Source organism: Epinephelus moara, chromosome 11, assembly GCF_006386435.1.
Source record: "Epinephelus moara isolate mb chromosome 11, YSFRI_EMoa_1.0, whole genome shotgun sequence".
NCBI lineage: Eukaryota > Metazoa > Chordata > Actinopteri > Perciformes > Serranidae > Epinephelus > Epinephelus moara.
In genome coordinates, this window is record NC_065516.1 from 22,249,028 (window position 1) to 22,273,492 (window position 24,465).

Consider the following 24,465-nt stretch of genomic DNA (forward strand, 5'->3'; position numbering starts at 1 on the left):
TCCTTCTTCGCCATGATACAGGTGGCAGGTGTAGTTTGATAGTAAGAAAGTAGTTCCAGACTGCTCACAACAAGGTCTGTGGATTATCTTAAGTAACTGGGCCTTTTTTTTCCTGAAAGAGACATTGATGTTGAGTTTTCAAATATATTTTTTTGGCGCTTTGAGCACCACAAGCCGAGTGCCATCTGCTGATATCTCCAACACTGCAACTCACAGCAAAACAATCTAGATGGATTAATAGCTCTACAGGTCAGAGGAAAATATGTTTTTTTTGATTTTGTGGTGAACTGTCCCTTCAACCTCATCAGACAGGACTATGGGTGTGCATCAGATAAAAAATGTTGGGAACCAATGGATGATCATGATTTTGCACCTTTCAATGTCATGTCCATGTTTGTATTTGTTGTTGCATTCAGTGTCTGTTTGTCCTTGGTATTTTGATCAGCTGTTGTTTAACAAGATTTTTCGAAAGGTGTTTACTGTGAATCATTTGTAGGAGCATTGTTGTCTATTCTTGAGAATTCATCCTCCCTCGTAATGCTTGTACCTTCCTGTTCTCCCTCGGCTTCTCTCTGTATTTCACTCTATTTTTCACTTAATCTCTGCACATCTCCCTGCTTGTCACTGTCTGTATGCCTTGCACACACACTATTGTTTCCCTCCATCTCTGTCTGCCTGCATCTTAAACTCTCCGCGGTGCCATCTCTATAGCTCCTGTCTCAGGTACCCAGGAAAGGTGCATTTTGTCTTCAACGTGGTAGAGTTCCCAGCATGCCCCGGGCGCCCTGCGGGAAGGCGAGGCTTGTGTACCGGTTGGCTGTTTGACCTCATCAATCCTGTCCTGGTTTTCCCTGAGAAGGCTGAATCCTCCGGCTGCCCGGCTGTGCCAAAGGTAATGAGTACACTGGAAAACGAGAGCTGAAGCTAGATTCGGTGAATCTGTGAACTCTTGGTCTCGGCTGATGTATTTCCTGGTCTTGGCTGATAAGTGCTCTTATTTGCAAGTACAAATGTTCAGGTGCTGTATTACCCGCGACCCCCCACTCACAGGGAGAAAACAAACACATGAACACCTCCTGGCGAGGTTGAAATCCTGCTACACCTTACCTTTGCCGTCCCTTCTTTGTCTTTGTCTTTAGTTTTGTTTCAGTAAAAAACGCCAGAAAAAGCTAGACTGCCCATTCTCCTTCAAATTACAGTTCAAGAGGTTGTTGAGGGAAATGGAGGACAAGTGTGGAGCAGAATATCAGAAAATTGTGCAGTGTCTCCGTGAAAGTGCAGAACTTGAGGCGCTGGGGATTTAACCTGTTTCTACTGCGTGTTTTAGGGAGCTCTGGAAACTCGATTTGAATGTGCGAGACACCAAAAAAAAAGAACAAGCTTTGGGCCAGTTATGTGTGTGGTTAATTAAAAAATAAATTTAAATTAAAGCAAGTAAATCCTCTCTACCACAGACTCTGTGGATTTCAGTTGGAGCTCATGAGTTTTCCTATTAGTATGTCTAAGAATATTAAGTAGATCAATTAATAGATTGGTACGCCCTCAGTGGCTTCTCAGCTTTGTTGTAATTACTCTCATTATTTTAAATGCTTCCTAATGGCCTCTGACCCCAGATCCATGTGAGTCTGAGACCCAACTGCTTCTTTCGGCCTCCCTCTGACCTGTCGGCGCCCTTCATAATGGTCGGACCGGGGACAGGAGTCGCCTCCTTCGTCGGTTTCCTCCAGCAAAGGTATGGCAAATTTGATAACGCATTATAATATTATCTTTCACCCTTTTAAGTGACATTTTCTATCAAGTCAGAGAGCTGTGGTGCGTATCGAGATTCCCCATTTTGTAAATGTCTCCATCAAGAGGATCAAGTGCGTGTGGCAGTGTGCTTGATCCAGCCAGTGCTGTACACGTTCCCAGATATGCTGCTGGAAAAGGTCAGCAAAATGTTCATGTCAAGCATCAGAAGCGTGCAGGTTGTACGCTGATTGGTGTGCGGTGCGACAAAGATTATTGCTGCTAAAATTCTGCACCCGGTAATGAATATTCACAACGTTCAAATGATGTTAAGTACACATCGTCCATGCATATTTTCGAGTAATCTGCAGAGACAATTAAATCAGACCCTGCTCAAAGCCGATAAAAGTCGACGTCATGTACAACTCATAAGGCATAATAAATCTATCAGCGAGGGCTGTGATCACGTCAGGGATTATTTCAGATGCTTCGCTCGTCTCAACAGGAATAAATTAAGCCCTCTCTCTCAGATGCACAAGTTTATGACTCGATCTGTAATGAAGAGCCAGGAGTCAAAGCAAAGCAAATGGAGCGTTATTGATTTGAAAGTAAAAAGTCCAGTAGGTGGTGGCCGCGTTGTTGGAGTAAATCATTGCTTGTAATTGCTGATGAGGTGGTGTGAGGATATTGACCGTTAGCCGAAGTTCTCACCAGCTTGTTGAACCATATCTGTAAGTCTGAATTCTCAAGGGGGGTGGTTGAAAACCTGACATTTTGTCTAATTTTCTGATGTCCTGAATTGATAGCTAAATCAAGATTGCAAGATGACCTGTCAGAAGGACTTAATGTGACTGAAGCTTCTCTATCCGGGCGGATGGCCTGTCTGCTGAACCAGGCCAGCAGCCACCATGACTTGTTAGAAAGCGGAGTAAGCCTTTTTAGCCAGACTGACATGTCTAACTCTTGGGTGGCTTTGTGTAAATGAGGTTATGCCCCAGTCAACTCCAATTGTCTCTAAATTCCCCGGACGTCTGCTCTGTTGTGGCGGCGGAGTCAGCGGGTGATTGCTCTGAGAGGTGACTCGGCACTGACTGAAGTGATGGCGGCTGCGGCGGTGGATTGTCTGCAGCAGATTCTGGGGAGGATGAGTGGTCATCTGGGTTGAGAGGTGTTTGCGCCTTCGGGATGCAGCAGCACTGAAGGTGGCACACGTTTTCGGGCCGACTGGCAGACAGACTTCTTTTCTTGATGATCAAGGCTGAGCCAGAGGGACAGTCCTGTGGTATAAGGCAGTGCTATGAACATATCAGTCTTACTTTGATCCTTACAGTGGTACCCAAACATCGCACTCTATAAATGTAAGCAAACAAAATACTCACTTTAAGATGAATTACGAATGTTCTGTCCTTGCAGACCTGCTTGTCAGAACTTGATTTTAAAAGCCATCATACAACAACTGCAGCCCAACATCAGATGCAACCTTGAGATTCTTTTTTTAAATTTAAAATGTCTTTTATTAATTTCATTTTTTCCTTTCAAGAGGCTCTTCACTGTTAGATTATAAACTCGTGAACCAGCTCGACTGCCTCCTCAGCCCCCTCTCCCTCTCCGTGTCTCTCATCCTCTCCCCTGCCAGCTGCATATTGTGCTGAAGGATTGTAAAAATCTGTCATGGTGCGCGGCGCTGCACAGAATCTAACTTGAGATTCCAAACAAAGCCTCGCCGGCTGACGCTGCACTCTGATAGGAGATAACAATCACCAGTTTGTCAACGGGATGCCGTATCTGCCTCCAGGCCTGAGAAGGGTCCTGTTAGCAACAAAAAGACAAGGGGACACTTCGATCCTCCTACCTCTCCCCCTCTCCCACCCCTACTGTTAATCGATGGCTGTTTTCAAAAGAACTTTGTGTGAGTTTGTAACGCTGGTAACAAGTGGAAGAAGCTTGTCTAAAGGTCAGAGGCTCACTTGGTGGCACAGGGAGATTTTAATAAGGCCCCTCCAGTAGTCTGGTATTGATTGCTGTGGTTTGCGTTGAAGGATTTTTATGGAGAATGTGATTTTCAGTGTCTCTCTGTTTAGCCAGGAGCAGTGACAGTTAAGCAAATATTGTATTTTGACTGAGTGGTTAGCCTTAATCGCTTTAACAGCTCTAACAAACTTTTCTTTCAGAAAAAAAAATCACTTTGCACAGTTTAATTTTTACGTTTGCCAGCAGGCATACTTGGCACATCCAATATGACAACTTCTATTAAAGTTTCTGTGAACAAATATTGAGCTTCCATTTATCAGTCTAACCAGACAGCTGATTACAATTAGGCTACGGCATCCTGCTACTCAGCATTGTCCTGTATTATGAAAACATTGTGAATTCAACATGTTGGATGTATACGGGTGTAATTCTGCAATGTAATTTCAGTGATTAAGCCTCGAGCTGTTGGTGTATTTAGGCTTTTGTTTTTGTTCCTTTTTGTATTTTTGCGCATAAAAAGCCACTCAACACCTCTTGCACGGAGCTGCAAGGAAAACGGATGAAAGATATGAGATAATTGGGATGTTTACCAAGTCTTCACCCCAGCTTTCCTCGCAGTTTCCCCCTCCCGCTGATCATCTGAATGGCACTGAAAGGCAACCGCCTCTGATTTCGACCCCAAATGGAGTGCTCTGTAGACGCTGCCTTCCCCCTGGGATTGTATTGCAGGCTGTTATAGTGTGGGCATGTGATGTGATGTGATTTGTATTCAGAGAAAGGCGCCGGTGTGGTCTACTCAGAATGGAATCCAGGTTTTCATATTGGTATTGATCCCTTTAGGGCAGGCAGCGAGAGGAGAGAGACGAGCCCACTAAAATGAGTTTACTTGAGGCTGTTTGCAGATCAGAAGAATCTCGTCCAGGATGCTAATGGATGGGATCTGAGCGTTTGGATCAAGACAGCTCTGTTACTGGGGCCGCAGTCACAGGCAGAAAGTTCAAACAAACTGCGTCTCCAAAGCGTTTATTAACTGGTCAACTTCTCATTTAATTAATGAGGACAAAGCTTTGTTTCAGTATTTACAGACTTATGTATTGATTTTGTTGCTCTAAGGCTAAGTAGTGTAGCGCTGCAGCTAACAATTGATTAATCTGTTAAAGTTTGGTAAAGTTAATTTAAACTATGGAAGACCAGAACGACCATGCTTGCAATTATTTTTGTAATGCCGTTACCTTGAGATCATGAGCTGATTATTTTGTTATCTAATAATGGATTTGTTTATTCTGTCAGTTCTCAAGAAAACAAAAGGCAGACTTCTCAAAATGATGAGATAATTTATCAAGGGAAAACATCTTTTGTTTTCTTGAGATGAAGGGGTGAGATCAAGTTTACGACATTAATTATCCTGTTATCACGAGAAAACAAACTTTGTTGTATCAAGATAACGTATTAAAACATTTAAAAAATTGCAAGCATGGTCGTTCAGCTTCCATATGAATCCTTTGTCTAGAAATTCTCAGAAAACCGAAGCCCAATGTAACGTTTTCACATTACGCTTCTTTTCTCTAACCGTTAATCCAAACACCATTGAATTTACAATAACCTAAAACAAAACAAAAAACATGTAGAAGCCGAATCCAGCAAATTACATCTTTGCTTGATGAAGTATTTAAATGAGCAGTTAAGTGGTAAATGGACTTTTTATGCATGAGCTCCGTTTCGACCAAACACTTTCAGTATGGTACCTTTGGAACCAAAATGAACCTTTCAGATATGGTCCCTAGACTCAAGGTCTGTTCAGTGTTACCACCACAAACAGTACTCTCCACACTATGAACAGTGGTTACATGAGCCTCAAAACCAGCCACAGCTCAGCCCTGAGCAGAGTGACCGTCCTCTATTGACCAATCAACAGACTGCAGTGTTCACAGCTCCACCTTTTAGTACCAGATCTCTGTGCTAGGTACCCCAACAGAGGGGGGACCAAAAATGGGGACGCTGTTGAACAGCTCCATTGGTACCATCCACAACTTTTCACAGTGGAAACGGGAAAAAAAACTTACCAAACTGTGCCGTACCGTACTGCTTGGTGGAAACGGGGCTCTAGCAGCCATTCAAAGTGCTTTATAGCAAAGGCACCATTTACACACTGGTGGCCGAGGCTACCATGCAAGGTGCCACCTGCTCATCAGTTTAACATTCACACAGGAGCACTTTTGGATTCAGTATCTTGCCCAAGGACACTTCAACATGTAGACTGCAGGTGCCTTCCAATTAGCAGACGACCACTTTACCTCCTGAGCCACAGCTGCCCCAACAAACTTTTTGTCAAGCTTCTCTTTAGACGCCTGCCCACCATGCCATTATAAACCAGTTTTATTTTTTATCAGCCATTAGCAGCGTGGGGGGAAACTGGCAACAAAATGAGCCAAATTTAAGTTAATTGATGTAACATTTTGATGATCGGGTTCAGCTTTTTATCAAAGAGAAATAAGGTTTCTCCTTTTACATGTCTTTTATCCTGACTTTGCTTTTGACTGATGTCTGCTTGATAGACATCACCTGTTTTGTTGTTCTTTCTTTCCTCGTCCTTGTACATTTCATCATTCTGTCAGGAAAAAAAGAACGCACCGACATGAATTCTGATAGCCTTGCTAGTGTGAAAGCAATCTTGTTTGCTCATTGCTCCTGAATGAAACAATTAATTCAGCTTTAGTTTCACCCTAGTTTTACTATTAAACCAAAAAATCATTGCCTATTCATATTTTCTGGAAGGAGAAGATGTAATTTTTTTAATTTTTAACAAGGTAATTTCACTGTTTTTGTGTAAAAACCGTATCAGATCCTTCACACAAAGCAGAGTATTTCATATGTGTTGAAACACATCGTTACAACATTAAACACCAACTATTTTTATGTTATTGATTAAATGACTTATGATTTCAGGAGTAAAGTTGTGTGTTTACACTTTTTATGCACTCTATAGTTCCACTAAGTCTAAGAGTTGGCTGCCATTTTAATTTTGTTACTGCTGGAAAACACAAAGCACGATCCAGTCTGTTGGTGAATAGCAAAGGGTGGTGTTTAGGGGAAGCAGCACCTTATCCTCGGAGTGCAGCAGCGCAGCACAAAGAGCCCAGTCTCAATGCCTCTCTGTGGTATTCCTCAGCCCCTCGTCGTGGTCGGTCACCTCAACACCCCTCTGTCTTCTCTCATCCCCGTCGCGCGGCCTCCTCCCTCGTCCCCACTCCCTCCAGACGGGGGTAACAGATAATGCCGGGCTCTTTGGAGAGTCAACTGACTGATGGCATCATGAAAGGTTGGGGGTCAACTGTTGTTATCTGGGAGAGAGCTGTCACCTTTGCAGCAGGTGTGCGGCACAGATACCGGCATCTTCAGAGCCCTGCTTTGTGCCGCTGCGTTGCCACCGCCTGCAAAGGATTCTGGGAGCTTTGCCAAACTCCCAAGCCACAAGAGGAATCACTTTTGCAGGAGCAGTTCTTTTGCACTCAAGCACAGTTGGACACACAAGCGAGCGAAACGCACACCCACACACAAAGCACAAGCCCTAGTTTTATTTTCAGTGCTGTTTATAGTGATGCGATCTATCCTTCTGTTTGGGTGAAATTTAATAATACATATAATGTCCGCGCTGCAGCACGCATAGTCGTTTCCGTGCATTAGGCAATTGTGGCACTCGGTGTACTGTCATTGCAGACAGTGCTTAATGGTGTCACTACTCTTCTTTAACCTCTGCTGTGGGGAAGGACTCCCTCTCCTCCATCTGGTCTGGTCGTCTGTTGGTATTGATTGACCGCTAACATCCGCTGTTTGACTTTCAGGGAGGAGGAGAGGAAGGAGAACCCCGAGACCACGTTTGGCGAAACCTGGCTGTTCTTTGGTTGCCGCCACAGAGATCGAGACTACCTATTCAGGTAAGCTGTGTTTCTTGTGGTCATTCAGAAAATCTTTCCACTCATACATTGTCATACACGATACATACTTTCTTAACCTTTTGTAAGCCAGATAAACTTCTTTGCATACCCACATCCCTCTTCACCTTGCCACAGAACATTCCATATTGAAATCATTGACCTGCATAATGAACATCTCGCTGTCTCTTTACAAAATGTGGGTGTTCTTCCTTCAGTTCCACACACAAGCATTGTGAACACACAGCTCCACAATGCCCATGGAAGGTGTATTGTTGGATGTACGAGAAGAAAAGAGACGTACGCAGTCAGACGAGCCAAGGCCACATGATTTTTTACCTACGAGTGAAAGGGAACAAGAACACAAACATTGTGTCACAGTGACATGCAATCATGACTCAAGGCAGGTAGTTACATAGAGGTTATGTAAGTTTTTATTGTGGTTGGGTTGTGAAAGAAAATCCAGTTTCAGGTTGATAGAATATTCAGATTTGTTAAGCTCAGAGGCTAACAAATATCTCATGACTTCACTCTTCCTTCATTTTTGGAGACGAATAGTTAACAAGGGAGTAATACTCAGAACATCTCAGGTAACCAGCTACAAAGCAAATATGTTAAATTAAAGCTTTTTTGATTAAAAAAGGGATCAAATGACTGTGTGGTGTAAAGGTTGTCACTTTTCGTGATGAAACCACAGAGATTTTTTCCTTAGCTCTACAGAGCATTTTAGCAACTTTTAGCTCATTGTTTCGGTTTTACGGCCCGAAACTTTACTGTTTTGATTAACTTTCACTGCTCTCATCAGCGTCGTTTTGCAGCTTTTTTGAAAAGGAAAAAAGGTCTTATAGCCTAACGTATGCTACCTGCCGAGCCCCTGACAGAAGACAGAAAAGGCTAGCTGGTGAACACGTAGTATTTAGCAGCTAAAGTGTGAAATAATTTCATCATGAGATGGTGAAGACCAAATAGAGCTAAGAGTGGATACTGGACTTGTCAGCTGACTCCAAATGAATGCTAATGTTGCTTTGCCGTGTCGCTGCATGTGTAAATAAAGCTACTGTTTGCTAACAAGCATGTCATGTAAACTGAAAAGGTGACACTATGTCAATGCTGTGTTCACATCGTGTTTTTTTAAAGCTAAAGTTGAAGTTAAACCTGAACAAGCTGACTAGCAGACTTGATAAAATGCAACCCTGCTGTTTATTATCTGTTCATGTCAAATTTATGTCATGTTTATTTATCTGTACAAAGTGTCAGGGGTCTGTGTTTTCACTGTGTACTAATGTTAAACTGCTTTTCTTGGATTGACCTCTTGTTTTGTTAAAGCATTGTAAACCGACATCAACCTGGAAATAGATCTTTGCTCTGATCAGTTTGTTTTGGCTTCACTCTCCCCCTGACGACACGCTAATTGATCGGCCCTTGTTGGTATCAGCAGCACGCGTGTACTCAGTGCTGGTGCACTGATCGAGTTCTTTTTCAGGATTAAATAGTGTGCGCGGATTAGCATCCTTAATCACACAAGAATAGATCACAGAGGATGTTGTTTGTTCCCCTTTGCTTCCTCTATCCCTTTGTTAAATACAAACCCACAGCCAGGTAGTTGGCGATGGTTTGTTCACAGTGTGGGCTTCTCTGATGAACACCCCCACAGTGTTGACCAAAGCGATTAGTCCGTGTTTTATGAGCCACCCGTGAAGAGTTGTACTCAATTTAAATAGGTTAGCAGAAATAAGAACAACATTCCTGCAGCTGAATTGCCTGCCTGCATTCATCTCTGTTGGATTTCTCTCAAAGTAAATGCATTTTGGTGTGTGACTTTGCCTGGGAATGGAGAACTCTGCTTAGCATAGTTTGTAGCATATTTTTTTCAACCTCCCATATTTTTAAAAGAAAAGTTCACCCGAAGTCCTAAGTAGGGGTTACAAATTTGAACTTGCATAAATATGGCATAAACGGCTTTTTAGGCTTATAAATATTGCAAAATGCGGAGACAGGATGTGACCAACTCTCTGATCGTGTTCTGAATTCTCAGCAAAAAGCAAACACGGCTCGCGATGCGCCTCAATCAGCCGCAGCACTTAACATCCCTGTGAGAGGTTGATGCCAATCTTCCTGCTTGTCACATCAAACTTGTCCTCTCCTCCGCTGCACTTATCCTATTCCCCGCCCCCCCGACTCCTCAGACGCTTCATGGCAAGCGGTTTCATGCTGTAGGGGAAACATAACTGGAAGGCCCGCTGGGTTCATGTCAGGGTCCGGGATATTGCCACAGGCTGTTGTGTGTGTGTGTGTGTGTGTGCGAGTGTGTTTATAAGCACACAGAGGAGTCTGGCGGGTTTTGGCTCTCAGAAACCCCTCGACTTTTTCGTTTGTCTAACAAGTGAACTGTCCTTTCTCATCTTTTGCTGTCTTCTCACATAGTTATCAGTCTGTGATAATTCACATTCGCACGTCAAACAAACAAAACTCCGCCGTCCTTGTTATTTTTCTTGTTGCTCTCTTGTTCAAACAGACTCTGTAATGACACAATTTGGTCAAAACAATAGATTTCTTTTAATGACTCCGACTCCAATCAAAGGTTGGACGGTAGACAATTCAGGAGAAGCAGCACAAGATGTTTCACAAACAATAAAGGCAGCAGTGCTTATATCTCTCTTTAGTATATACATCGCAGCGTCTGTATGTTATTGGAAGATATCTTATTTTAGTCTCGGGGTTGCTGCAAAACACAGACCCCTGAAGCGAAGACCTTAACCCCTGATCTCGGAGCCACGGCTTGTTATGAGTGTGTGCGCGTCTGCCTCTGCGTGTGTTTCTGCTCATTGCGAGTGCTTAACTTAAAACGAGATGCTCTGAGCCACAGTAAACCTCACTCCCTCACCACCTTCCTCTTTCCTTTCCTTCCAATAGCACCCCAGGCCCTGTAAAAACAATGAGGCAGAAGAAGGAGTAGTTGGCAAGTGAACCACCGATAGGGAGCAAGGTTACACCCAACTGCAAGGCTGGAAGGATTGATTGTAAAAAGATGCTTATAACAGTGACTCGACCTTGCTTATGAAATCCATATTTTTTTTCGCACTTCTCTCGTTAAACAAGATAAATTGGTTGTCTGGCACGGTTGTGCTTAGACCTTTTGCCCATCAGTGTTCTGTTTTATCAAGCTTGACAGGTTTTTTCTGTTCTTAGGAAATGTTCTGGGGGTTGTATACGTCTCGTGAGGCGGTTGAAGCTCTTGCTAAATATCTTAAGAGAGTGAAAGGATAAACAGCAGTAAGCAAACTGTGTTGAATACTTGGCATTATTAGGCCAGCAGTTTATACATTTTTTCTAGGTTACAGTAAAAATATGCATGCATTTTTTTTTTTTGGACAGAAAATCACGTACGGGTGCTCTCCCACAAAGTTGGACTGCTCTCTATCTCTTCTCCACCTCAGCAACTGAATCTTGGCTCCTCTGATTTCTAGCTTTGGAGAGACTTTTCGCAAATCAGGAACAACCTGTTCAAGATTACAGGAATACCCCTTGTAGGAAATTGGATTTACAACAGCCTTTAACGTTTGGATGCTCTGCAATCTTTCTTCTGTTCCCAGAGAGGAGCTGGAGGGCTTTGTGTCCAGCGGTACACTGAGCCAACTCAAGGTGTGTTTCTCCAGAGATGACCAGGAGGACGAGGCCGCAACCTCCGCCGTGGCACGACCCAGATACGTGCAACACAACCTGCTTCTAAACAGCCAACACATCACTGATATCCTGCTGAAACAGAACGGTTACATCTACGTCTGCGGGTAAGACCGACACCGATAATAATGTTTCAGTTGTAAAATTCATTTTGAGTGATACATTTATTCCAAAGTCCACCTGGGACGGTTGTGTCATGATCCAGGTATACTTGTATTCACTGTGTCGACTCCAGAGCATCTCACTCGCAGCTCTATCTTCGCATGCCTCCTCTGTTTTATGTCAGATCACTGTGTGTCTCTGAAGGCTTGAAAATTACTTGTAAATCTGCATGGAGGCATTTTTAAAAACCTTTATTTAACCGGGGGGGTCTCTGGAAATACATTATCTCTTTTACAAGAGAGGCCCGGCCAACATGGCAGCGTTGAGTGGTTACACAGAATCAAATAAAGATTCATTTACAACATTCACATCCAGCGTGTAGCACAATAATGCAGCGCCTAAGAGTCATAAAGGAAAGACCTTGACTGTTTAAAACATGATTTTTTTTTTTTAAGAGGTGTTATGAATGTGGCTTTAGAACGTCTGATATGAATGCAGTTGTTTGAAAAAAGTTTGTCTTGAGATTGTGAAGCACAGAAATGCTGTTTTGCCAAGTTTGGAACAGACTGAAAATACTGAAGATTATCCATCGTGATGATCAGGTCTTCTCATCATTTGACAGCATTTTACAGAGGCAAAGGGAAGTTTAAGAAGGGCTTCAAATATAGAAATAACAAACAAGTCATCTGCATTTTCAGTGTTAAAGCTGTAGTTGGTCACGTTCATATAAATAACTTGTCATTTTTGCTGAACCTGAAAATCATGTTCCTCCTTCTCCTTGTGCTACTTCCAATGGCATTTACTAAAGTCCGCCACAGAGGTTCAGAGGAGTCTTAAATGTAGCTGTCAGTCATGACGATCACGGGTCAAACTGTCAAACTAGGCAGCGCTGATCACATATAAATCAAGATTCTGTTACTGCGTTGCCAATTTCTCAACTCAAATGTTCTCAGAAACATATTTAGGTGTCCTGTTTAGCTGTAATGTGAGAAAGTTTGTCACCCGGCTGCCATGTTGGAAGCAGTTAAGCCAAAACAAAGCACCGGCCACCGGCCAGACAACGTTATCATTGTAGGGTTAAACAGTACACTAAAACATTTTTGTAAAAAAACATCTGAGGCAAGAAATACGCAGTGCAGTCACAGAATATTTGTTTCACATTTGTTTAAATCTAGGCTGACGACCCACATGTTTTCTAACGCCTTTGATTGTCCTTATAGTTTCTGTTTTATCTTTCATTACTTTGTTTTCAGATCTTACTATTGTGTGCTTTATTTTATTTATTTTTTTACTCATTTACTTGGGCATGTTTTTGGGTTTGTAGTGTTATTTCTCTAATGATTTGCTGTTACCGTGTTATGTTATTTTAGCACTTTGGTCAACTCTGATTGTTTTTAAACGTGTTTTATTAATATATTTGAATTGAGTTGATTTGATTTGATTTGATTTGATCAGTGCTGCCTAGTTTGAAAGTTTAACCGCAGTTCATGAGCAGCGATTGACATGATTGACAGCTGCGAGACTCCTCTGCTCTGATCGGTATTTTATTTCAGGCGCAGTACATCCTAACAAATGCCATTAGAAGTAGGGATGAGAAATATAAGGANTTGATTTGATTTGATTTGATTTGATCAGTGCTGCCTAGTTTGAAAGTTTGACCGCAGTTCATGAGCAGCGATTGACATGATTGACAGCTGCGTTAGAGACTCCTCTGCTCTGATCGGTATTTTATTTCAGGCGCAGTACATCCTAACAAATGCCATTAGAAGTAGGGATGAGAAATATAAGGACTATGTACGATATATCGATATATTTTCAAGCAAGATATAAATGTAGACAATGCTCTTCATATCGATATAGGGTCAAGCTGCGTTACATGACGCATACCAGTGAACATCTCTCCTTTCTCACACTCTCAGCACAGCTCCGCCCCACTCACTCACTCACAAGTTCTCCAGCAACACTCAGAGACACAGAGCTGCTCCTCTGTTTAATCCGTCTGTTAATTAGTCTACAGTGTAACATCGGTCTATATGTTGCACTTGCTATGCTAAATCAGTCTGTGAGATGAATGAAGTTACCGCAGTAGCACACGTGCAATCCAGCGCTGCGCTGCATGTGTGGGAGACAGAGCTGCTTGATTGTGTCAGGTGAGCGTTTGTTTGTCGCATCGCCGTCCTTCTTGGTAGTAATAGTCTAATGTGTGACATTGAGACGCCGCCTGGATGCAAGCGACAGATGTGTTTTGAAAATAAATACAGTGACAACACAGACGTTTCATATACAAAATGTATATAATGTGGACAAAGTGTCTCTCCTCCTTCCCTCACACGGTCTCTGTTGATGCTATGTGCATAAATAAGAATAATAGCCTGATAGGTAAATCATTTTCCAGCACAAGATTCATTTTAAACTTAAAGACTTACTTGATACTTTTATACTCATGTTATAGTTTAGTGTCCTGTGCTGCAAACCTTTAAACCTCTGCAGCTCCAGTGCTGTGAGCAAAAACATTAACGTACAGCCCTGCTATTTATTTTATATATTTTTTAATTGACATGTTGTGCAGCTGCTTATATTCAAACAGGGAATAAAATCCCTGTGTTTGCATTTTAATTTGGTCACAGTCTGTTTTTATAAAAGTGCTTGTGACATCTCAAATGTGGCTTTGACTTGAAGCTGAAAACATGTAGCCCACTTCGTAGAAAATACAGATATCTACATGTCGTGTATTGCCAGTCAGCCTGAAAATACCAGGATATGAATTTTTGTCTATATCACCCAGCCCTAATTAGAAGCACTACAAGAAGGAGGAACATATTTTTTCACAGACTATCTGTCTCATGTACTGCTGTGTGGATGTTGTGACAGAAAGTTATCATTATAAAAGTTGCCACCTGTTGCTTTAACATATGCAAATCACAGTAAAGACAGTTGAGGCACACTGCTTCACAACAACGTACAAAAACAGGCAATTAAACATGACATGAAAATATAATCTCTACTTGAGCAAATATTGTCCAGACTATCAAAGCAGGAGTGAATTATTGCTCATAAGAGAGAGTGGGATAAAAACCTGTATTTTGCTGCTTGAGAATAAACTGCTCGAAGACACGCTGCCTGTGAAATGCTGCAGTGGAGACGTGATGTAGCCGTGAAACAAACAGGCTGCATCCAGTGCCAAGTACAGCTGCCGACCTTACCTGTCGGCCAATGACTGACTCTGCTTTGGAGCATCCATAAAAAATTAACAAAAGGTGCTGAAGCGCCTCACATTTTGTGAATTTTCTGCCCACAACTTCTCTCTCTAAACCCTTTGCTGCTGCTGACCTCATACTGACGCAACATCTGTTACAGTCTGCAGCACTTGTACTGTACAGTATACGTACCCGCTCCCCCTTTTCTGTATCACCACACATTGTTTTGGACAGTACAAAGACAACAAACAAAACAAACATACAACAAGTCATGTCAACACTTGTATCGCTCAGTATCACCTTCTTTGTCTTGAGTTTTTCCTCTGTCATCACTGCCAGGCGGCTTAACTCACCTCTGAGTAAATGATCTTTGAAACATCATTACTGTGTGAAATCCTCGGAGTCAAAAAAAATATCACTACAGGTCCACAGGATGATGAATCTTCTCCAATATGCTGCAACAGCAAGATAGAGATTTCAGCAATTTCCTCCCAGGATGCACTCCTGGACCGGCAGCACTTTATGTTTTTTACAAAATATTGGCCACTGTGCTTAGACACAAATAGGACCGTCTCAGATCTGTGTCTATTGATTGCGTTGCCCTTTTCTCTTAATATATTCACACTCTTCTCTTCACCAGAGATGCCAAGAACATGGCTAAAGACGTGAACGACACCCTGATGGAGATGATCAAAACAGAGCTTCAGGTGGACCAGCTAGAGGCCATGAAGAGACTGGCAGGGCTGAGAGAGGAGAAACGCTACTTACAGGACATCTGGGGTTGACAGCGGATGACCAGATAAGGGCATTTGCAGAATCCGCTGGGCCTTTTTACACCTTCAAAAAAAAAATCGGCACGCTCAGCTGTAACCTCTAGAACCATAAAATTGTGGATGCTGAAGCCCGGAGGTAGTTTACACCACCCAATGCTACCAAGATGGAATAGGCCATGCTGACCCGGGGATATCGGTTCACTACATCATCCTGGGCTTTGCTGTTTGAACAGAAATGATCTTGGTCAGGGCAATAGTGCTGGAGATTGGTCCTGCAGTGTGAAAATGCTTTTACTGTCGACAAGTCTCCTCCGTTCGTCCTGTCTGGGGAAAAGGCATTTACTTCCGTCGGCCGTGATGGAGGGATTTTGATGAGAACGGGAGTGCTCCAACCTAGATGGAAACAACACAGCAATCTGTAGTTCTTTAACAGCACACACACAGTAAATTGTTTATTGTCATTCAGGGGGATAGAAGTCATTTTTTCCACAAGTTATTTTTTATTTTTAGAGTGTGCCAAACACCACTGATTACCTCTGGAGTCATAATCAGCAGCAGTTATTTGATTTTTTTTTTAAACTGATGATGTGAGAATGAATCTCAATTCCAAAACAGGTTGTGGTTTGTTCCAGTGTTATGTAAAATCATATTTTCATCCAGAATACTGTGATTATAGTCACCTTGTCAGCCTTTTTAAGGTAATGAAGACCGATTTTAATGTATGTGATCCTGAAAAAGTCACTTCTGCCTAAATGAAGTCCTCAGAGATGAGGACGGTTATCATATTTATCATTATACTGTGTCGAATTTTAAGTGCAGAGGGCGTGAATCGCAGCTCTGACCAGAGCAATTTATCTAACTAACTTTGTTTGTGCCTGTCTGCCCCCACATACCCAGCAGACTGCCAGTTTGGAGACTCTGAACTCCAACTTTTCTAAGTCCTGCAAACCCGACTGAAATCTCCCAAACTGCGGTAGAAACAAACACAACTGTGCCTTGTGTGATCAGGAATTAAAAAATATTTCAGCATAAATTATTGCGGTCTTCAGTTTTTCTTTTGTCATGCGCACAGGTGTGTTTGTAGGTGACCTTATATGAAGTGTGGGCGTGGGTGTGAGTGAGCATGAAGGGGAGGGGTGACTGGAGGTTTCAGCAGCAGGTTCAAAAGGCAATGGGAATCATTTGGGAATAAACTGTGATTGATTGGGAGTGATTGTTTTTATAAATTTAGATCTAATTTGATTGCTGAAGGTGACTTTGGTCAGAAGATGAAGGCTTACTCTGCTAATTGAAGGCTTTTCGCAATGGGCTTCTTAGCGCAGCAGAGCCCCAGAGAGAGGCTTCTCAGAATTAAATCTTCTAACAGCAGTCTTTTTATTTATCCTCTTGTAGGGAGGGGAGAGAAAAACATGTTTACAATCTCTGCCGCCTGCGCCGCCGATGACACCCCCATTCGCTACATTTTTGAGCCGAGTAAACAAAACATTCACTGTCGCAGAAAACAATCCCTGATAGTGAATAATTGGTTTAATATAGTGTTGTCGAAGGTAGAGCTGTCCTTGTGTTTGTCCAGGCGCAGCTGGCTGCACCTCCTCGCCCTCATCTCTCAGCGTCCTGCTGCTGCGCCAAGTCACAGGAGCAGAGGACAAAATCAAAATAATGATGCTGTGTGCCTCCAACGGCACCACCAATCTCATCTCACACACACACAGGCATGATGATACATGGCCTCCATTTAATGCAATTTGTTCTTGGAGAAATGACAACAACTTGCATGGATGCTGTAACAAGAAGCAAAGTTTCATCAAAGTGACGCGTGATCATTATGAGTGAATAATTTTGGGAGTACAGTCTGAGCTGTACTGCCCTTATTTACCTACACTATTAACATGCCCTCATCTCCAGGTAAAAAATGACCCCCGCCATAAGACGGAGAGCCTGCCGGCTGCTTATGTCACCCTGTCCAGCAACCACCCAGGACTGATGAAGTTTTAAATTATGTCTTCATAATTAAAAAGGTTCACAGTGGCGGTTTTGTCCCGCAGCGAAAGCGAAAGACAGAGCTGAGGAGATTGTCGGAAATAAATCAGAGAGCTGGAGGTCAGAGCGACCGCGGAATAGTAGCACCTCCGTGATAGATACCCCTTGTTAAGATTGGCTTAAATGAAGCAGAAAGATGTGTGCTGAAGATAATGACTGTTATTATGGAAGTGTTGAGTGAGCCAAGCGGGGAGATGCACTTTATGTCGACCAGCTCAGAGATTTCAGAAAGGTCTGCTTAACATTCGGCTTCTTGGTGCAGAAAGTACAAGTAGTGATGATGAGGATAGTAAGTGGAACCTCCCACACTCTGCCTCCCTGAGCTCGGCAAAGAGTGCGCTTTAATTAGGCAAGTGACAATATGTTCAATTCAGTTGGCTCAGGTGTGTGGATATGACTGCAGTTCAAACAACTCAGTGCTAGTTTTAGGAGTAAACAGCAAGTAGAAGCCAGAAGTTTTCTCCCTTATGAGAAAACTTTGGAAGAATCAACTCTGCAAATGTGCATGTGTGTACTCCCACTGACCTTCATCTACAAAATATCACCCAAATGAAGACGTACTGACCAGGAAGACACTCATTTTAAATACAAAAGAACACAAAGAGGCAAAACAACCAAACATAAAATGATGTCAAAGACACAAAATTACCTCAAAGAGACACAAATGACAACAAAGAGATGCAAAATGACCAAAAAGAGCTAAAAAAAATGCTTTCAGAGATACAAAATCCCCTCAGACACAGAATGACTTCAAAGAGACACAAAATTACCTCAAAGATACACAAGACGAACCAAAACGAGACACAATATTACCTTAAAGGGACACACAGTGACTTCAAAGAGATGCAATATTACCTCAGACGCACAAAATGACTACAGAGAGATGCAAAACTACCAAAGAAATACAAAATTACCTCAAAGAGAGAAAATTAACCAATAAGAGATACAAAATCATTTCAGAGACATAATGACCTCAAAGAGACACAAAACAAAGCAAAACAAGATACCAAATGGATTTAAAGAGACACAAAATTACCTCAAAGAGAAAGAAAATAACTACAAAGAGATGCAAAATGACCAGAAAGAAACATAAAATTACTTAAGAGACACAGAACTGACAAAAAGAGATACAAAATGACTTCAGAGACACTAAACTACCTCAAAGACACACAAAATTACCTCAGAGAGACAGAAAATGACTACAAAGAGACACAAAACAAAACAATAAAAGATACAAAATGACCTCAAAGAGATGCCAAATGACCTCAAATAGATAGAAAGGACTACAAAGAGATTCAAAACAACAAAGAATAGATACAAAATGACCTAAAAGAGACATGAAATGACTTCAAAGAGACATAAAATGACTACAACGGGACAGAATATGACTTAAAAGATACACAAATTGACAAAAAAGAAATACAAAATTACTTCAGACTGAAAATTACCTCAGAGACACAAAACTACCAGAAAGATATGCAAAATGATTTCAGAGACAATAAACTACCTCGAAGAGACACAAAATTACCTCAGAGGCAGAAAATGACTACAAAGAGATGCAAAACAAACCAATAAGAGATACAAAATGACCTCAAAGAGACAGCAAATGACTACAAAGAGACACAAAAGAACCAAAAAGAGATTAAAAATGACTTCAAAGAGACAGAAAATTATCAAAAAGAGAAATTATCTCAGAGATACAAAATGACTCCAAAGACATGCAAAATGACAAATAAATGAGGTATCGAATTACTTCAGAGAGACAGGAAATTACCTCACAGACACAAAATACCATAAACAGATACAAAACTACTTCAAAGAGACAACAACAACAAAAAAGAGACCACCACAAAGTCTGTGCATCTCTTGCTCCTATATAGGAGAGGTGGTGGGGCCTTTTGCAGATCTGTGCCCAGGAGCTCATTGTCTAATAATGCGCCCATGTGTGTGCATGTTGCAGAGGCAGGGAACGCAATAGGGTTATCCACTAAATTAAAGTTCCCAACGAGCAGGATGGCTCAGTTTCCATGAAATCTGACCACAGAGAACAACATGATTTAATCCATCCCTTGCACAATCCCTGTTGTAGATTCCTAGTGTTACGGTTTCCGTTGGAAATATGAAGTTTTCTTTCAGTTTGAAAACTGTGCACTTGTGGAGAAGTCCTCTGGCATTACTACTGTCAGCAGAAAGCTTCATCTGCTCCAAGCTCTTCGCCTCACCTGTGTTCCATCATTTAAAAGGACACTTCCACTCCGTCTCTGTTATTCTCATGTCTGCTGTCAGTGACCCAGGAACGCCAACTCAGCTCTTTGATGTGGTATCGATGACAGGTCTGCTCGCACACACACACACACACACAAACATACACAGATACACACTGAGAGCCACAGTCGGCCCGCTCTCCTGAGTCCCAGCTGTGCACAAACACTTTAACTTCAGCATCTGTCAGGAGTGCTGGAGGAAAATCTATGTTTTTCTAAAAAGGCTGCAGCACTTCTATTGAGTTTCCTGTTTTCACTGTGAGATACCAGTGTTGTTCTGGTCTGTGTTTATTGATGGAGCAGGAGAGATACCCCTGCTTCCCATTTGGCAGAACAAACATTCTCTGTAATTGATGCTGGCAGGAGGAGAAAGTATTCAATAAGAAAGTATTGTTCTCCCAGAAGGTTTAAAGAAGTATTTCTGTATTAGATTAATCTGACCAAAGGGGAGAGTACTGTAAGAATTATCAGAATAAATATATAATCACTCACGTTACATGTGCCACATCTAAGACTGATTCCCCACACCAGTCAGATACTGTTTGTCCAGATGAATTAAATAGAAACTGCTTGGCTCATCAAATGTATTAATGATGTCCCAGCGATGGATGCTCTTTCTGTCTTCATTAGTCAAAGAAATGTAAAAATTGGTTGGGCTTTTTTTTAAAAACGTACAACGATGGATGAACACTTAGCAGAATTTATGGCTTCCTCAGTCCTCACAGCCATAACGACTTATGCAAATTGGAGGTTAAGTGCTGAGATGAGACTGTTCAGCAAAAAAAAAATACAGGATGTATACAAACTAAGGACGGATGGAAGAACAAACTGTGTGCACTCGACATTTGTCTTTATTTGTTGTATTGGATACGCTGAACGTGTGTTACCATGGAGCTCAGGCAGTGAGTCAACTGAAAATATCTGAAAGTGCATATGAAAGAGGAAATTAAAAAGATAGTCTGTGTGCTTTGTTTATCACAGTGCATCTGTACAATAACTGAGAAGTTAAATATGAAGGGGACGCGGGTGTGAGCTGTCACAATACATTTAGTTTGATCTGACAGCGATATAAAAAGAGACAACAAGACGACAAGGAGTAGAGATCAAAATGAAGTTCTAAGAGAGAAAGCAACCCGGGGGATTTAGAGAGCTGCTGTAGTGCTGCTTTATTTTTTAAGGAATTTATCAAAGGTGTCACTGTAGTATGAAATAGAGAAGGCATCTCAGTCATTGTTTCCACTGTGAATGGGCTTTCAGCAGAGGTGGCACCAAGTCATTGTACCGTAAATCTTATAATAAACTCCCAGTCCCTTTTACTAGCCCAGTGTAGCTACACAATTTAACAAAAAAAAATCTTAATTAGACCCCTGGTCTGGTTGCCAGCAGTTCATTTTTATAGAAGTTCTTTGGATGTATAAAACAAGGTTGTTGGCTACCTACTTGAGCTTACGTTAGTTAGCTGTTTAGATCGCGCATCCAAATATAAATGTTTAAACTTTGGTCATTATGGAGATGCTACACATTGTTAGCTCAGTTAGATTCTCCACAATTCAGCAGTTCATGTTACTGAAACCATGAGCACTAAAGAAGACCGTAATTCATTCAGATTTACTGGCATGAAGAAAACAAGCGGTGACTCCATTTCTCTGAAGCTGTCGTAAAGTCAGAATATGTGTCCATTCCTCGATTACCCTTTAAGTTATTCATATTCCTTTAGTCTGCAAGGGTCTGCTGATATTGTATCGTATTGCATCGTATCACATCGCATCACGTCGTATTGTATCGTATCATATCATATATCATATTGTATTGTATCGTATCGCATCGTATCATATTGCATCGCATTGGATCGTATTGTATCGTATCGCATTACATCCCATCGTATTGTATCGTATCATATTGCATTGTATCATATCGCATTGTATCATATTGCATCACATCGGATCGTATCGTATCATATATCATATTGTATCATATTGCATCGCATTGGATCGTAATGTGTTGTATCATATCATATTGTATCGTATTGCATCGTATCGCATTACATCCCATTGTATTGTTTCGTATCATACTGTATTGTATCGTATCGCATTGTATCATATTGCATTGCATCGGATCGTATTGTATCATATATCATATCATATATCATATCATATCATATCGTATTGTATCGTATCATATTGTATTGTATCGTATCATATTGTATTGTATTGTATCGCATTGTATCATATTGCATCACATCACATCGTATCGTATCGTATCGTATCGTATCGTATCGTATCGTATCATATCATATATCATATCATCATATCATATCGCATTGCATTGGATCGTATTGTATCGCATATTGTCTTAACAGGATAAAGTTGCGTTTGGGTCAGTATGTCGGGTGCCGTAATCCTGGAGTGCCATAAAAAGAGTGTCATAATGCTCTCTCTCTGATGCCTTGTCTTTCGGAGCTAGATTAGATGAATGATTTGTAATTGATATATATATGTATATGTAAGATTTCCCCGATTTTGCTGAGCAACATTTTTATGTAAAAGGAATTAAAGCCCTGTCCCAGATATGATCTTGTTTATTTCAGTGATTTTAGCAAATAATAGCCCGGGCTATTAATTGAAGTTTTACGGTAAGTCAAGTTCCAAGTCCTAAACTTTTTTTTGAGTCCTTAACAAGTCATAATGCATGTTTCATCAAATGTAATGCCATTTTAACAACAGAGGAATTATATTTTAAATTAACAAAAATCATGTTTGTGTTTTACAACAACCTACAGTTGCATTCTGCAATTTTTGTTGTTGTTGTTGTTGATCATCGCATAGTTTTTGTATGTGAACGAAGTTATCTTTGGTATCATTTTTTCCAACTTAGTTCTTCATGGTTCTCTACTGCGACTTGATTGGATGCTGGATTGGTTCAAACAAAGTGGACCTGTGGAAAAAGGTGTCAACTTGCTGGTGTTTATGTTGATTCAGGAAATAAATCGATTTGTGGCACAGTTTTTAAATAGCATGCTTTTTAATTCAAAAGGCTCAAGTCCAAGCGAAGTCACGAGTTATTGGTGTTACAGTCCCAAGTTGAGTAACAGTAACAAGTCTGTTGCAGTTTTGTCAAAGAGATAAAAAAAAGACTAAAAGGAGCTAAAAAACAAAATGACTTCAGAGAAACAAAATCACCTCAGCCACAAAATGACTTCCAAAGAGAAGCAAAACAACCAAAAATAAATCCAAAATGACTTTAAAGTGACACAATATTACCCCAAAGAGACAGATAATGTCTACATAGAGGCACAAAATGACCAAAAAGAGATACATGACTTCAAAGAGACACAATTTTGTCAGGTCTAAAGTCATTAAAATTGTGACTCCAGTCTGACTTGAGTTTGAGTCACGTGAATTGAATCCACAACTCTGGCTTAACAGAGACATGTGAAAGGTAATAACTATGTTACTTTGCCTACAATCTTTCCATCGTCCTCTTGCTGAAGCTTCACCGTGGCACCAGTGACTGTCCTAATCTAACCCACCGCCTGATAAGCAGCCATGAGCTGTCTGGTGAGTGGGGCTCATCAGTGGCAGATTAATGTCCGGCTATAGTCCCTGCGCCACGCTGTGAAAGAGATGAACAAAGGGAAGCAGAAAGTAGAATGACATTGTAAAGAGGGAAAGATTGACTGTTAGTGCCTGGAAATTGGGTAAAATATAGAGAAGGAGACGAGATTGAGAGAGGCATACAAAAACAATTTTCCTCTGTGGAGAGCGGGATGAACAGATAAGGGTTGGTGAGGATAAAATAGTGACTGACATCAGGTACAGGTAGGAGTGCAACAGCAGAATGTAAGAGGTCCCTGACTCTGAATTTATTACCGTGCTTTCTGTGCAGTCGGGGGTGAACCAGGGTGAGTTACAACATCGCCTGACCCTATTTCAGATTTGACTCCTGCAGAGACGGCCTCCGAGTCACCCCACAACATGTGCACACACTTTTGGACATTAATAAAAATACACCCCAAACTGGCGGTTCTCTTGCGTAACAAGGGTCCAAGAGCAATGTAAAAAGTTTATACCTTCATCAAACACTGAACGTGGAACAGAGGTGATATATGGCCCCTGAGGCGAGGGAAAGCATTAAGGATGTATTTAAAAATGAGCAGCTGTTTGTGTGATTAATCATCTTCCCATAACGTGACAACTCTTGCGCATGTAATGGGACAACTGGGATTTCGCTCAGTAATTACTGTTTTATTGAAAAATCTATACGTACAAAGAACAATTACAGGTTACAGCATAAACTGTTTGTATTGCAGTATATCAGTGTTATCAGTGCATCAACATAGGAATTATGTTTTCTGCTCATTTGAGAGATTGGGCGTTAAATGAATTTGATACGCAGAGATATACACATGTATTAAAAGGAGATTAAAAACTGCATAACACCGCTGGGAAAACAAACACAAAGAAAAAGTACTGTTAAAAAACAAACTTTTACTTCACCAGAAATGTAAAGTTTTAAACAGCTTGGATACATTTTGCCACTTTGACAGTCAAGTTGTATTACATTTGGCTCTTTGCTGGTTATCTGGCAACCTCACAGTGACAAGACTTCAGGAAGTCACTGCTGACGCCAAGAAATAGGCTGATACATATCCCTCTTAAAACCATAACTTGTGAATTTTTTTAACTTCTGTTTTTTTGTACAGAATACCGTAAAATTTCAATTAAAAGCCTTGTCCTAATTTAGCACCCAGTCTCCTTTACTAGCCCTGTGTAGCTAC

At 41.3% G+C, this 24,465-nt stretch overlaps 1 protein-coding gene across 1 annotated transcript in view; it reads left to right on the forward strand.

The window, feature by feature from the left end:
* mtrr (5-methyltetrahydrofolate-homocysteine methyltransferase reductase) overlaps window positions 1-22,429 on the forward strand; it is a 40,410-nt gene extending 17,981 nt beyond the window's left edge. Inside the window, exons 11-15 of the mRNA XM_050056272.1 lie at window positions 712-892; window positions 1,614-1,732; window positions 7,542-7,634; window positions 11,225-11,419; window positions 15,252-22,429. Of these exons, the coding sequence (XP_049912229.1) occupies window positions 712-892; window positions 1,614-1,732; window positions 7,542-7,634; window positions 11,225-11,419; window positions 15,252-15,396 (733 nt within the window). The 3' untranslated portion in view covers window positions 15,397-22,429. The remainder of the gene's footprint in view (window positions 1-711; window positions 893-1,613; window positions 1,733-7,541; window positions 7,635-11,224; window positions 11,420-15,251) is intronic.
* The last annotated feature ends 2,036 nt before the right edge of the window (window positions 22,430-24,465 follow it).